Source organism: Echiichthys vipera (assembly GCF_963691815.1).
Source record: "Echiichthys vipera genome assembly, chromosome: 15".
NCBI lineage: Eukaryota > Metazoa > Chordata > Actinopteri > Perciformes > Trachinidae > Echiichthys > Echiichthys vipera.
Genome location: NC_139840.1, coordinates 5040111 through 5055003, shown reverse-complemented (window position 1 = coordinate 5055003; position 14893 = coordinate 5040111). Strand labels below are relative to the sequence as shown.

At 41.6% G+C, this 14893-nt stretch overlaps 1 protein-coding gene across 2 annotated transcripts in view; it reads right to left on the bottom strand.

Annotated features, from left to right (window-relative positions):
- pard3ab (par-3 family cell polarity regulator alpha, b) overlaps nt 1-14893 on the bottom strand; it is a 262720-nt gene that overhangs the window by 156862 nt on the left and 90965 nt on the right. For both annotated transcript variants that reach the window (XM_083928368.1, XM_083928369.1), the window contains exons 3-4: nt 5410-5593; nt 181-368 (exon numbers count right to left, since the gene is read on the bottom strand). In XM_083928368.1, coding sequence (XP_083784494.1) covers nt 181-368; nt 5410-5593 — 372 coding nt within the window. The remainder of the gene's footprint in view (nt 1-180; nt 369-5409; nt 5594-14893) is intronic.

Sequence of the window (14893 nt, the reverse complement as noted above, 5' to 3'; positions counted from 1 at the left end):
CTTTTCCAGGCCTTTATTATATAGGACGGACAGAAAATGGGGGGAGAGAGGGACAGGCCGCAAAGGGCCACAGGCTGGAGTTGAACCCGCGTCTGCTGCCTCGAGGACCTTCAGCCTCTTCAAATGGGGCGATTGCTCTAACCACTCAGCCACCAGCCACCCCGCAATCTCTCCACCTACCTTCCTTTCGAGGCTGTTGGTGCCAGAGGAGTGGCGTGATTTCAGAAAGCCAGCAGTGGTGGACCAGCGCGTTGGGTTCTTCCTCGATGGCGGCTCTTCTGTTTGGACACGTGATTCGCCGCCGCTGAACGGCCCGTTGATGGTCAGCAGGGCGGGGTCGCTGCTGCGTCGGACATGGAGGGGCATATCTGACAGACAGGAAAGAAGGGTGTTATGAGAGATGTTCAGATAACATTTCTGCCTTCCCGATACTGATACCTGAACTTGTGAATCAGCCAATAAAGAGTAGCGATCAAACCACTCTCCCACTATTTAACACTTATTAACACCATACTCCCCCACTATTTAACAAGTGCAGGAAAAGAAGTGCTACTGAGATGGCTGCTTAATAAGAAAGAACAGCAGAAATAATAATGTCCCCAGGACAAGGTGTGGGTCCATCTTGAAAATTGTAGGCTATTCAAAGGCAGAACCATTTATTGAATTAATTTTATTTTTTTTAATAAAGTCGGGGGGGGGGGGGGGGGGGGGGGTAGGGGCACCAACTTCTTCTACGGTCATATTTCTGGCAGATTAGACCCTTTAGTCCGAAACGTTCCAATCTGATTCAACGCTTTGGGGCATGTACACGCACATCAGTGGGAATCTGTAGTCAGAATGATTTCAGTCGGGCTGAAGAAATGTTGTCTACCTAACCACATCTATTGATATATGATCTGGGATAAGTTAAACCCTCTTTAAAACAATAATAAATGCATACAGAGAACGGATAACACAGAACTGTATTATCATTAAAGAGCATGAACTACTCTACTAGTATACGTGGAGAATCTTTACACCTTACCTAACACCCCCCCCCCCTCCCCCTCCCTCCACATACTCTGGGGGCTGTATTATCACTGCATCTTTTTCATCAACTTGTCTGTAAGAAAGTGCATTATTGGCAATTTATGTATAGAAAACCATACCCATAGTTTAAGTTGATAAGGCTCGAGACAAATATTAAATATTAGGTTTGGGGATGATTGATGTTAATACGCTGGAACAAATTGTGTTCCTTAAACACTGTGGGCTAATAAAGGCCATTAATCATTGAGATTCCATTATCATCCCATTTTGGAATAATCTGATTCGTCACTAAATTATCAGGCAGCTCTAGTTTCTACTTTACTGCCAGTGTATCACGGAGCAGCAGACGTGTGTGGGAACAACAATATGAGGAAGAGCCTATTGAGAAACACCAGTGTAAGTGGATGCCTTCCATTAAAACTCTTCACTCGCTTTAAAAGTTGCAGTGCGTGGGAAGTGGGCCAAGGTCCAAATAACAACTCCAACAAAAGGGCAGCGTGCACAAAACACCACAGCCTGCGCTTGTACACAAGACATGATGTTATGACATTAAACATCTCCCACTTTCAGACCTCCTGAAAATTCCCCAAATTGATTTGATTGGCTGAAATGCATGACGCCGACCACACAAGAGAGATGGAGTGTAAACAAAGAAAGTAAAAAATGTTTAGAGAGCTTGAGCTTCTTCAGAGGACAATGCCAAGTGTCGCGTTCCCATGTTCTCCTCCAGGATGCTCTGCTGCTCAAACACGGTCAGATGTTTTGGACGGTGGTGTGTGTTCATACAGGAAATGCTGCAATGTGTCCAAAGACAGGAGTGTGTCTGAGTCAGCAGTTATTAGACTGTGTGTATGGTGAAACAAAGTGCGCGAGAAGATTAAGCTTGTCCGTGTGTGAGAGTGTGTGTGTGTGTGTGTGTGTGTGTGTGTGTGTGTGTGTGTGTGTGTGAGTGAGTGCGAGTGCGAGTGCGAGTGTGTGTGTGTGGATGTGTTAGTGGTGAGTCTGTATTTAGGGTGCATGCAAACCAGTGGACATGTGTTTGTATTTGTAAAGGCCTGAACTAACAGCTACAGTATTTGTTGAGTGAGTGTGTGTTGTTGGGTCACCCGGAGCGTGGGATCTAAACAGCTCTGAGCTGTGGGAGGCAGTGGCCCTCTGGGAAATAGAGTTCAGGCCGTCCTTATAACTAGTCCCAACCTAAAATTCCCAGGAGGCATTAGGAAGACACTCTTCAGCTGAACTACAAGTGATTGGCTTCCATGTGTCTTCATGTTAGGGCTGTACAGTATGGTCTAAAATTTATATCAAGGTATGATTCAAAGCATAGACAGTAATGGCATTATATCACAGTATACTGATTTATCTTTACATTTCGATATAAATTACTGCACAATTACTGGACTAAAGTACACGTTTGAGGCTCTCGTTTTTTACTTAGAAATAGACAATGTGATGTTGATTTAACCACGGATTTAACCAGAGTGAACAAAGAAGAGCGTAGAGCGGGGAGTGTTGTGGTAGAGCGCATACAGGAAGCATGCAGCCAGTCTCCCAGCGCATTGTTATTGGACGCCCTGAGACAGTTGCACTGGGATACGAAAGAGGACAGCAGTCAACATCGGCCACTACGGCCATGAATTACTTTTTCACAAAGGCTTCTACTCAAAGGGCCAGTAAATATTTCCTCACGGGCCGGACCCGCACGCATTGCGTGGTTACGTCAGAGCTTCTCTGTTGGTTACACGGTAGAGTCAAAATCCATACCGTAGCGCAAATTCCTACCGCCCTACCATCTATACCGTACACCCCTACTTCATGTTTTCATTTGTTTAATTTGGCATATTTAAGCATTGTCCGTCCTCTCTCCACAGCCCTGATGAGGCTACACCGGCCGATTATTCAGGGACAGGAGTAAAAAACTTTGTATTTCTTTAAACCAATCACAATCATCTTGGGTGACAGTAAGCCAAAGGTGCCTTTCCAAAATAGACAGCGGAGATAGCAGAAGAGGGAACTCCTGATAAGTCAAAGCAACCACGATTGCTTCTGTTACATAGAAATAACAGATAGGCAGAGGCCTAGAGTGAGCTGTTTCACATATCAGGACACCTTAGAGTGCAAACCCCTTATCAAAGTTGGAAAATTAAAAAAGACTATTTTCAAATGATTTTTTATTGTTTCCTAGAGTGTCTTCCATAATTTGCTTAAGTTTTTTCACTGTTATGCAATCTATTTAAGCTGTGTTGTGGAAGACAGCCTTTTAAAAGCACACTCAAAAATTAAGCAAACTGAGTATGCATGCTGACATTTGTTAATATAACCCATTTATGTTTTTGCCAATGTGAGCACACTGGACACACAATTACAATGACTGTAGTGTGAAGCATTAAGCACACTCCGCAGTTGTCCTTAGTGCTGCGGATAATTTGGTTCCTGTTAAACATCAAATGCAACAGTCTCTCATTAAATGAAATAAGTCAATCAAGGAATTGAAATGATGTAGTTAATGATTCAGAACAGTTTTAGCCCACGAATGTGAACGGTGAAAAACAACATTAACAGTCCACATTTCAAAGAAACTGCAGCTAAATTACAAACGTCAGATAAGACTGTTAATAATTACTGTGTTTTGGAAATGAACTTTTCAAATTGGCATCTAAAAGCCTTAAATGCTGACAAGAGTAGCATCGCCCTTTCATCAGCAACGGTTTAACAAAGCCAGGAAACTAACATGAATCCATTTGTGAATTTGAGTAGAGCTCTGTCTAATGAGCTTAATCACTTCTCTCTTGAGTTTGTAGGCAGAACAAGAAAACGTGTAAAGACCCACAGAGTCCCGCACCTCTCATCACATCCAACATGAATCAGTGATTGAAAGCTATTCTCATTAGGCACTCGTGAAAAAATACATTTCAAAAAAATCGTATTCCTCTTTTTCCGTGACAGACGTGTCTCTTAAAACTAATAATAACCGGCTGATGAGATTCCGTGTTGTAAATTAAACGGGGGAAGAATTTATAACGGAGACGGTTAAATTGGACCTAACTGACAGGTGCTAATATGCCCAATTTCTTACCGCATACTCACGTTCAGCATCTCATCCAGAAATCCAATTAGGAGGGGAGTGACCTCCCTGATAATGTGTGTGTGTGTGTGTGTGTGCGAATACGTGTGCGTGTGTGTGTGTCTGTCAAAGTTGGGTTTGTGAGATAGACAGAACAGGAGAATTCGGTAGCTGCTGTGTCAATCAATGCCAGTTCACAGGTCATTGAGGTTTTTTTAGTGCTAATAAGAAATGCAAATAAGAAAACATAGTTTGTTTTTAACTATAATTTGGTCATTGGAGTGGGGATGTGTGTGTGAGTGGGGATGTGTGTGTGAGTGGGAATGTGTGTTAATGTGCATGTGTCTGAAGAGGGGAAACAAATAACCAGAAGAACCAACAAAGGAGTACTACACTGAATAGTCAAGTTGCAGTTTACATCCAAACTGTCCAGATTTACATAATATGTAGTGGGGACTTTGAAGGAATTTAATTAAAGGTACTAAGTGCAATTTTTTTTTTGTTGCAAAAACGGTGGTTGGGGTGACTTTAAAAAAGTCTCAATAAGAAAGTCTCCATGTAGGACTACAACAGGCTACTCCTAACCAACATAACTTAAAAGGCCCAACGTATTTTCGGTTCAATAAAAACAGTTTTTATTCTTTACTTGAATACCTTGCAGGTAGGAGTCAAAGTGAAGGATTTACCTTTAGCAGACTGATAGATCCAGATGGACACAGTGAGAGTATGTGTTTGTCTCTGTGTGTGTGTGTGTGTGCATGCTTGTTTTCTTCCCCTTAAGGTTGTGTGGAAAAGGTTTCAGCTTGATTCGAATTGACAAATCACCCACATGAGTCAATTTCCAATCCAAACTCATGGTAATTACAGTAGAAGAAGCGACTTGGCCGGTGAAACTGCAGAAGCGGACGGGTTCTGTGTCACATTTGATTTAGGAGGCAGCGAATTGAACCAATTAGCCATTTTGGCCGGGGATCAAATGGCTATCTGTGCCTGAAAAACGGCCCTCCTGTCCAATTAACAGAATTTATGGACAGGGCTATGGTACCGCTGGGCTGTGATAAGGTAATTTGTTGGGATTGCTGTATACTGCGGCAGTTGCGGATGTTTGACGCTAATGAGGATGACATATTTGTAATTTAAAGGGGAGTATAAGAGGAACTGAATTATTAATCATCTGCTAAGTAAATGTTTTAGCTCCAGATTGTATCTTTACTCATGGTCCCTTTACCCAACTAATGCATACATATCACCCAATGGTTTTTAATCCAGCCATGTATCCCTGATTTCTTTTTATCCCCTCCTGTGTTGGGACTTACTGGTGCGCAGGGCCGATGGCGTAACCTCAATCTCACTGGCAGCCTGGTAGGGTTGGAAGGCCGAGGCTCCACTGCCGGCACTGAGTTCTACGGCGAACAAGTCCGGGCTCTGGGTCCCTGTGGAGCTGGCGCTTGTACCATCGCCTCCATGATGGGGCTCCTGTTCGTCATACACCGCTATCAACTGGAGGAGGGAGGTAGAACAGAGGAGAGACCACAAGACGTGGTATATGAGAAACATATCGCTGTAGAATGCATTAGTGCGGTGCCTGTTTGGATCAGATCAAACTGCATATCTCCAAGTGTTGCTGCTTGCAGTTTTGTCTGGGATTGTGTCCGCTCTAAGCATGTGGCCTATGAACAGTTCTTGAGATGTGTGCAGGACAGGCATACATACATATTGTACACATACAAAGATTAATTCTTTATAGTTAAATTGCCAAATGGCACCAAATATACCATGGCCACTACATGTGGCTACAACAGGAGAAAGCATTCAGGAGATAGGACATGTTTTGTAATTTAAGCCCTGACCGAAGCATTTGAGCAAACTTTGAAGGCCAACAATAGCAAAACTGTACGTGTCATCAGAAATCGGAAAATGACACTTTTTTCCGGCTTGTTCCGCAGATGTGTGTATTATAAACATGCACAGAGATTCCTCGCTTTATAGTTAGAAAGTCGACAGGCTCAACTGCTGTATGTTCTCAGAGACAGAGGGAGTGGTGGAAGAAGTAAGCCAATAATAAATACAGAAAAGCCCAAACTGATAACAAACACTCGGACAATCCGGCAGGTTGGACGTCAGAAAATCTCAAACAAATTACATAATAAAGCATAACTTCCCCCAAAATAATAGAGATTTAAAAATGGAAAGGAACAGATGAGTGGGAGGGAAAAGAGAAAGAAGTAACGCAGCAAACTATCGACTACTAATCTGTGTGGAAATCTATTGCTTTTCCTTTAGAAAGTGTTGCATAAACCCCCCAAAAGGTTAAGCAGCATGTGTGGAAATGCTAACTCTGTGTTACATAAGCTGCTCACTCGGAGACAAGTGTTATGTTGAGTATATGTTATGTTAAGTGGGGTACAAGAATCTTTTTGACATTTGAAATGAGTTGTTTTTTTCTGTAAAATAACAGTGGACAACGGAAAACCCCTGAAATCCTGCCCGAACATCAATTCTCACTCATTCTTCTACAAAACCAAAACGAAAATCCATCAAAAAGGGCTTAATTTTCAAATTTACGCTACAATTTGTTGGAAGAGGCATAAAGATGGAGGGCCAACACTCACTTCGGATTACATGGAGAGACATGTGCCTCAAGCTCTGCAAACTCTGGAGTGAGGTAGAAGAGGGAGGACTTTGTAGGAGTGTTTGCTTGACATGTTCTTGCAGCTTTTTTTAATGATTATTTCTTCCAGCTGGAGTGTTTAAAGCACGATCCATAACATGCTTAACAACCCCGATTGCTTCACTCCGTTAAACAAATCCTAATCAGCAATTAAGAACCTGGATTTAGAGCAAGAAAAATCTACTCGGAGATGCAATACATTTACAAGAAATGGCCTTGGCATTGGTGAATAGACTACACGGTGGTCCCTTTCTGCTCAAACGCATGAGGACCACACATACAGATTGGTATGGAGGTGATTTAGACTCTATTTGATGTTATAGCACTGAGGCGCTCCTTATATCCAATCATATTCTCTCTTCACTCAAAATGCCTCCACATCTCTGCCTTCAAAGCTCTCCTCCCTCACAGATCTGATTCATCCCAGCCTCCACTGAGTCCCTCCATTAGATTAAAAATGGGAATTGTGTCGTCTCTCTGCGAATCCCTCCAGGCCCGCGGGTACACTCAGCTGGCTTCGGTTAGCCGAGGACAAAATGGAAAATCCATCTAACATTCGCCAATTCAGAGGATGGGATCCAACTGTCCTTCGTTGGGAGATCTGATGGACAGGCACGATCGTGATAAGGACTACCCCGTGGTTCACGGCATCTCAACGCGGTTTAAAATAAACATGTTGAACAGCTCAAACATCTTCAAGATATCAGTTCATCTGGGTTTATTTACAGCATCCCGGTCCAAGTCAAACTTTAAAAGAAAACTCGACCAAACCCCCCTTTGGCAAGAAGCAGCCGATCAAAAACAGACTCTGACAAAATAGTTTCACTTTAGGGAAACGCAAAACAAAGAAATAGGCTACCAAAGGAGAAAAATAGTTACGGTTTTTGACAACATCAAGTCTTGAGAACTGGTTTTGAATGGGAACCAGTCGCACAGTCGGAGAAGAAGTTCAAAAAGAAAGATACGTTTCTTTTCCACCCATGAAAGTCTGAAAATATGGACCTACAGTACTTCAGTCAACTTGTTAAGTTATATGGATAATGGCTTAAAGTTATATATATAGGCTCATACTAGCAAACTGGGCTACACTTAAAAGATACAACAAAAAAAAAAACAGTAGTGACGAGGCAAAATCAAATCACTGCAGTAACATAAAGTCATGCAGGGAGCAAGTCTCCATAAACAGGTAAAGCTGAAGGCAGTTACTTTTTATGAAACGTTTTTTTTTTCCCATATTTGCCGAAACTATCAACACATCCCCACAGCACAGTGAGACAAAAAATCGGTGGGACCTTCAGCTCTCAACCGCACCTGATCCGCAACCAATCAGAGCCGAGGAGTTTGTGACGTAGCGCCAGAGACTGTGTCTGAGCTCCCCTCAAACTGTGAAACTAGGCACTGTTGTGGGAATTTTGGATATTTGTAATTCATAATCATAGTTTTGTCAGGTCAGACACAGTTCAGTGTCTCCTCTGTCTCACCTTTTTAATGGATAATACAAATAACTAACTCATGATGATATATTGGCTTATTTGTGCATCTGTACCCTGTGTTAGAGACCTTTGTGATGAGAGAGGTTCAGAGTGTTCAGAATTGTAATGTCTGATGCATGTTTTTGTTTGGTCTAAAGACGTCACCCAACCAAGGCTATTCGCGTCCTGTCCCTCTCCCTAAAAGACTGTGCGAGATTTGGCACGCCGTCATTCCTGCTAGACTCTAACTTTGTGAGGATGTAGGGATGAACGTATTTTTGTCTGCAGAGGAAAATTATTTGAAAAAGCTGATCCTGTTTGTTGATCTTTATTGAAGAATCCATTTCTACAACAGCACTGATGATCAAATATGAATCAAGATTATGCTGCTGTGTTGCCTATTTCTGGCAAAAAGTGTTTTCAGAAACATATTTTCGTGTACTGTTTAGCTGTAAATTAGGAAAAGGTTTGTCCGGCCGGTCGGCTGGTGGGCGGGGCTTGGTTTTGGCTCGACTTGGTCCCGAACATATTCATTTTACAGCTCAACAGTACATGGAGTATGTTTCCGTAAACACTTATGAGAGAAATAGGCAATACATTAATATTTAATCAGCCTAGTTTCACAGTTTGATCAGAGTTCAGCGCAGTCCTTGATATTGCGTCCGAGACTCCTCGGCCCTGTGTGGCTGTTTTTCTTCGGGCGCGTTGAGATCTAGCAGATCATGGAGCAGATGCCATTATGAGCACACAGAGGGTTGGGGATCTTGTGAGAAAGCCACAATAGGAAACTCGCTGCAATAGTCCCACTCACTGGAGGACGAACAAACTTAATACATACCGCATCTATTTTCAGACACCTCCTGCTGTAGATTTCCGAATACACTTCAAAAATGCATTATGAAAGATTTACAGATTGGGGCACGGTCACACTCTCGCTTAATGAAAGAAGGAAAAACTATTAAAACAGCAATCTCAATAAAACACACCACTTAAACATTTACACACTAAAATAAACACTCGGATCATATACGCGCGAAAATGGACATGTAGAGAGAGAAGCATTAGCACACACAATTACACTTACGGACACAAAGACACCCACACGATCCATTAAAACACGTACATACACACACACACACACACACTTGCACTATTCAAATCCAACTACCAGTTTTCCAGCACATTAAACCTTCATTTCAGCCACATTTAGCCTGAGAAGGCTGTGGAGTTTTATGGCGTGCCGGACAGGCTCCCTGGTGAGAGTAACAGGCTCTCGAAGGGAACACACACACAAACACACACACAAGCACTTACTGTACGCATATTTACAGACCTCAAGACTCATTTTTCCCATTAGGCCCTTTACATAAATGTGTAGACATTTACTTCACATTTTAGCTCGCGTCTCCCCGGGGCTATAATAATGTGTACACACAGTAATGGGAGTAATAAAGGTCGAAGGGCAGGCGGGGAAGTTGTGAAGGGTGTGTGTTGGGGGGGACATTGTGTAGATGAAGAACAGAAAGAAAGAAGAGGGGGGAAAGAGTAAAACAGATAGATGAGGGCAGATGTGTGTTTAAGTGAGGCTCACGGGACTCGATTGTGTGTCTCTGGATGAGATTGTGTGTTTTATGAGAGGACGTCTATATAAAACTTCCTCTGTGTAAGCGTCAGACAGTCCTCCGCTCTTCCCTCATTAAGGCTCAGTTCTGTCAGAGCAGCTGAGTCAGCAAACTCTCTCCCTCCTCCCGGCCCGCTCCCTGAGGACACCACAGGGGAAGAACCCCCAAGCCCAGGAGATTTTTACAGCCCATGTGGTTGTTATTACATGGTAATCGGTCCGGACGCAGTGTGCACCTTAAATGTGGTTGGGCTTAAAAACCTTTAGCCGATCTGAAATCACCGAAAGGTAGAAACCATCAGATTATCATTAATGTCATAATAAAAGCAGTACGCTAGATATGAGGTTGTTAGAGCAAACAGCCAAAGTCTAACTTAAAGGGATAATTCAGATATTTGAGGTACTTATCCATAGTCAGTCCGTTACTTTCAGAAGATGGCGGTCTGCGTGCTACCAGTTTGGGGAAGCAGGAGAACAGGCGCCGAAGCTAAGCAATGTACTGCTGTGGCTCTACGTACTTTAGACACCTAAAAAAAGGCCTGCCTTGAAAACATCAATATCGGTTTGAGCACACGCTAAATTTGGTATATGTTCACAACTTTACAACGGTGAACCGAAGCCATTATATCCATCTACGCTCTCGTGACGACCACCGGACTCCAAAAACAGTAAATTCACCTGGTTGAACACGGGAGTTGCTGCTCTACTGCTGCCCTAATCGGTTAGTTAACGGTAAGTGTTGACTTTGGTGAATCCCAATTAACTCATTAACTATACACAATATAACACAAACCAACTAACTGAGGGAGGCAGCAACACCGGTGTTCTGCAAGGCAAAATGGTTGTTTTGTCTGGAGTCTGGTGGCTTTGAAGAGAGATGAGAAGGATAACAGCCTGCATCTTGTTTTCATTGCTGATCTTTGTATATATTTACTTTCACTTTTATTAGCATTTATTTTCTATGACTCATTTCATTTTATTTAATTCAACTTTTATACAATTTACTTTAGGCCTTAGCGATAATTTGATATGACCATTTATTGTCTTACAATGGAATAGCATCTCAATATCCTGATACACAATTACATTATTCAAATTAATAACAAGCACATCAAAAAATCTGATAAATATATTGAGTTCATGTTTCGTACTAAAGTTCTTAATAAACTGAGAAAAAATACTTGATATGTTTCATTTGTTTAAATATATGATTGAATTCACACAGGAGTATACAAAAACAGGCTTTACCCTGTGGTTATTTCATGTAGACTATACATTAAACTACCTGAGTACACGCTCTATCATTAGATCCATTGTATTCCTAATGTCTTCTTTATCCATTTTGAAAGTTAAAGTTTCTTCTAGTCACACAAGTTAGTTGTATGGTAAGGATGTCCTCTTGCCTTTCCTTAGCTGACAGTTTCGGCTGTACTCCAGCCTTCCTCACAAACTGGTCAGGGAACTTTATTTTGAAGTTTCCCGGTCAGCTGTTTGCATAAAACACGGAAGAAAACAGCAGCTCTGAGGAAGGCTGGAGTACAGCCGAAACTGCCACCTAAGAAAAGGTAAGAAGACATCCTTACCATACAGCTAACTTGTCTGACTAGAAGAAACTATCCTTGTATAAACCATTATCAAGATATGAGATGACCTGTATCGGGATAGAAGGTTTTGGCTGTATCGTCCATCCCTAATTTACTTTACTTATTAACTTGAATTGAATTCACTTGACGTAAAGAAGTTTTTAATAACATTTGAACATTTCCATTGATTCTTCTCTTCTTTAAAATGTCAGAGTGTGATGTGTCTCCTCTCATGCTTTGACCACGGGAAAAGGTGTGTTGGCCAACAGGGATCCCAACCGTTTCATTTGAAAAAAATCCTTTCAAACTAAAAGCAGTCGCTAAAATCATTTGCATTACATTATTTTCCACATAGTATACACATGATTTATGTATAAGATAATGTATACAAAAGTGTGCGTATACCCATATTCAGATGAGTACATGGCAGCATTAAAAAACAAATGCTTGCTAGGAAGAAGATAAGAGACAAAAAAACATGACAAGCAAACACACGCTTTTGTGTTTCCTTTAGGTCTAATCAATGTAAGTGAATATGCTGGGGTGTAAACATCAGAGGGCACAGCTGTGACAGACACTCGCTCCCTCAGGACTTTATGTTGGCGCTGCTGGATGTTTTGTTGAGTGAATTGTTATCGCTGTCCTATGAAACAGCCCCAAGTCAAAGCTAATTGCTGAGATTTGTTGACAAGAATGGCCCTGACCCTGTCACTCTCACACACACGCACACCACACACACACGCACGCACAGGTGACATCCAATCAGCAGGGTTCGTTTACCCTGAGGAAAACACAGGAACAACAAATAGGTGTTGATTGAGCTTTGAAACTGTGTCAATAAAAGCCAGAATGTGTCGACAATTTTAAATGACTATAACCTTGCTGGACCCTAAGGGGAACTTTGTCCATTTTCAATATTCATACAAGTTGTTCTTATTCTCTCAGACAATCTAAAAATATCAGTAAACATGAACGACTCTCCCAAATCCAAACACTAGACTGAAAATTGAGCAAAACGCAAATTTGTGATACCATAAATTGTAGAGCTGCTCCGCAGACAGTGAATTGTGAAAGCTGAGCACCAGGGGAATGTTCTGCGTATATGAGGACATTTTCTGTTACACAACAGCTTAACGTAATAAAGCTTCTTTGGGTATTAAAAAAACACATCAAATATCAGTCTCCAATTCATTGTCTATGGAGCAGCTCCACTCTTCATACTTGATGACATCACAAGTTTGAGACTTTCTTCTCTGGTTTCTGGCGAAGCTCATCAATGGGTTCATATGATATCTCACAGAGTATGGCATTGTATTTAACACTGTGAAACAGACACATGTAAGTAACTGTAACAACTAAAATGTATTAATTAAAGCCAAAACTACACAGTAAGATTGGAAAATAGGTTATGACTACACCATGTATGACCATCCCTTTGACAAGCATTAAAACTGTTAATAATGACTTAAAATCAGTTATTCCTGTGGATCAGTTAATTGATTATTTGACTAATTGAATTCAATACACTAAGCACAATAAAGGACAGATTTGTTTCAAACATTTTGACCCAAGCTTGTTATGGAACAATCGCACCCTGGGGGACAAAGCCTTCGCCATCGCCGCCCAATCCCCCTACACTCTGGAAGTCCCTGCCCATAACGGTCCCTGCCCATAACGGTCCCTGCCCCGTACTCTGACACACTCCCCTCATTCAAGAGTCAGCTTAAATCCATCTCTTCAGGATCACCTACAACAGCGAAAATCAGCCATTTTCCACCCCTCTGTTTTTCTATTGATGTGATGTTCTTTTGTTCTAGTGTTGTTTAACGTGCTTCCTATTTGATTGTCTATTTTTTTATGTGTGAAGTGTCTTTGAGTGCTGAGAAAAGCGCTATATAAAGCCGATATATTATTATTAAGGAAGCAGGCAGCAGGTTTACACACATGAACTGTGCGAAATGTGTGAGTGTATATGAATAAATATAAATGAATGTTATATTGTGTCTGTGTGTGTCCTTCACGTTCGTGCATACAACCTAAACCCAAGCCAAAATAAAGTAACAATAATTCAAAAGTAAATTACAATGGAAAGTGTGAGTCAGTCCACTTTTCAGCAGTCACTCAGCTCATAAATCACCATCATCGTAACTCTGGCTAGAACAATACACTGATAGCCAGGCCAGAGAGAGAGAGAGAGAGAGAGAGAGAGAGAGAGAGAGAGAGAGAGAGAGAGAGAGAGAGAGAGGGAGAGAGAGAGAGAGAGAGAGAGAGAGAACCGGAGGTCTGTCCTTACGGCTGTGTGTTGAGGGGGCTGGATTTAGTAAGACGCAGTCAAAGCTTGCACCACATCAGTGATCGCCCAGTCTCATTTCATCAGAAATGCCAGAGTTTGTGCCGTGTGGCCATCCAAAAATTACAGTTGCCTCAGTCCTGGCTACCAACTCCAAAACATAAATCTTTCCAGACCGCTACTTCCATCTATCGACCGTTTGATTTATCCCCCCCGTCATATAAAATTATGTCAAGTCATTACATTTTCTCACAGAATTATATTACATCAATAGACCGCATTTTCCCTCATGTCGAGCTCCACGCTGTGTGCTGTTTGTGTTCTTTCACATGATTTATTGAATCTGCGGCGGATTATCAATGAGAGTAGACACATAAAGGGAAAGAGAGCAGACTGATTATCTGAACAGGAGGGAAATCTGCTCATCATACACAGTGGAAATGACAAGACAAGGGGAACTGGAGCCACAAAAAGGTACCAAATGGGAAGGCCTGCCTCACATGAGGAACATATGAATCATGATCTTATAAGGGAGCGACTAATAATTATTTGTAAATAAATAAATCTGCCAGTTATTTTCTCAATTAATCTATATAGTAATAACAGTGAATTCTTTTTTTTTTTTTAATATAAAAAAATAAAACTATTATTTCTACCCTCACAAAAACTCAGGTTACATCTACCAAATGTCCCAGACATGGAATTTTAATTATTTATTTTTTTAGCCTTAAAGTGAAATTCCAGCGAAAAATCATCCCGGGGGCTTTTTCGGTAAATACAGTCATCAAATAAGCCATCGAGACATTTTTTGTGTGTAATAACTGTTAACGGAGGAATCTGGGAGAGTCGCTAACAGCCGAATGAGGCTAACAGTGATTAGCTCGGGCAGCAAAGTGAACGCATTAAAACGTCTTTTTCAACCATTAATACTGCTTAAAATAACAGCAAACCTCTGCAGTGGCATGAGAAGAGTCCTTACACAGAAAACAAAGCACCAATGGGCTCCTTCCTTTGGGATTGCATTTGGTAATCAACTTGAATGGACTTTACTATGAGAGGAGCTGCTACCTGGGCCAGTTGGTAAGTCTATAAAACACTCTTTTGATAAACTCTGGCTTCACTAACTACGTTGTTGCTTGTGTTGTGTTGTGCTTCAGTTAATG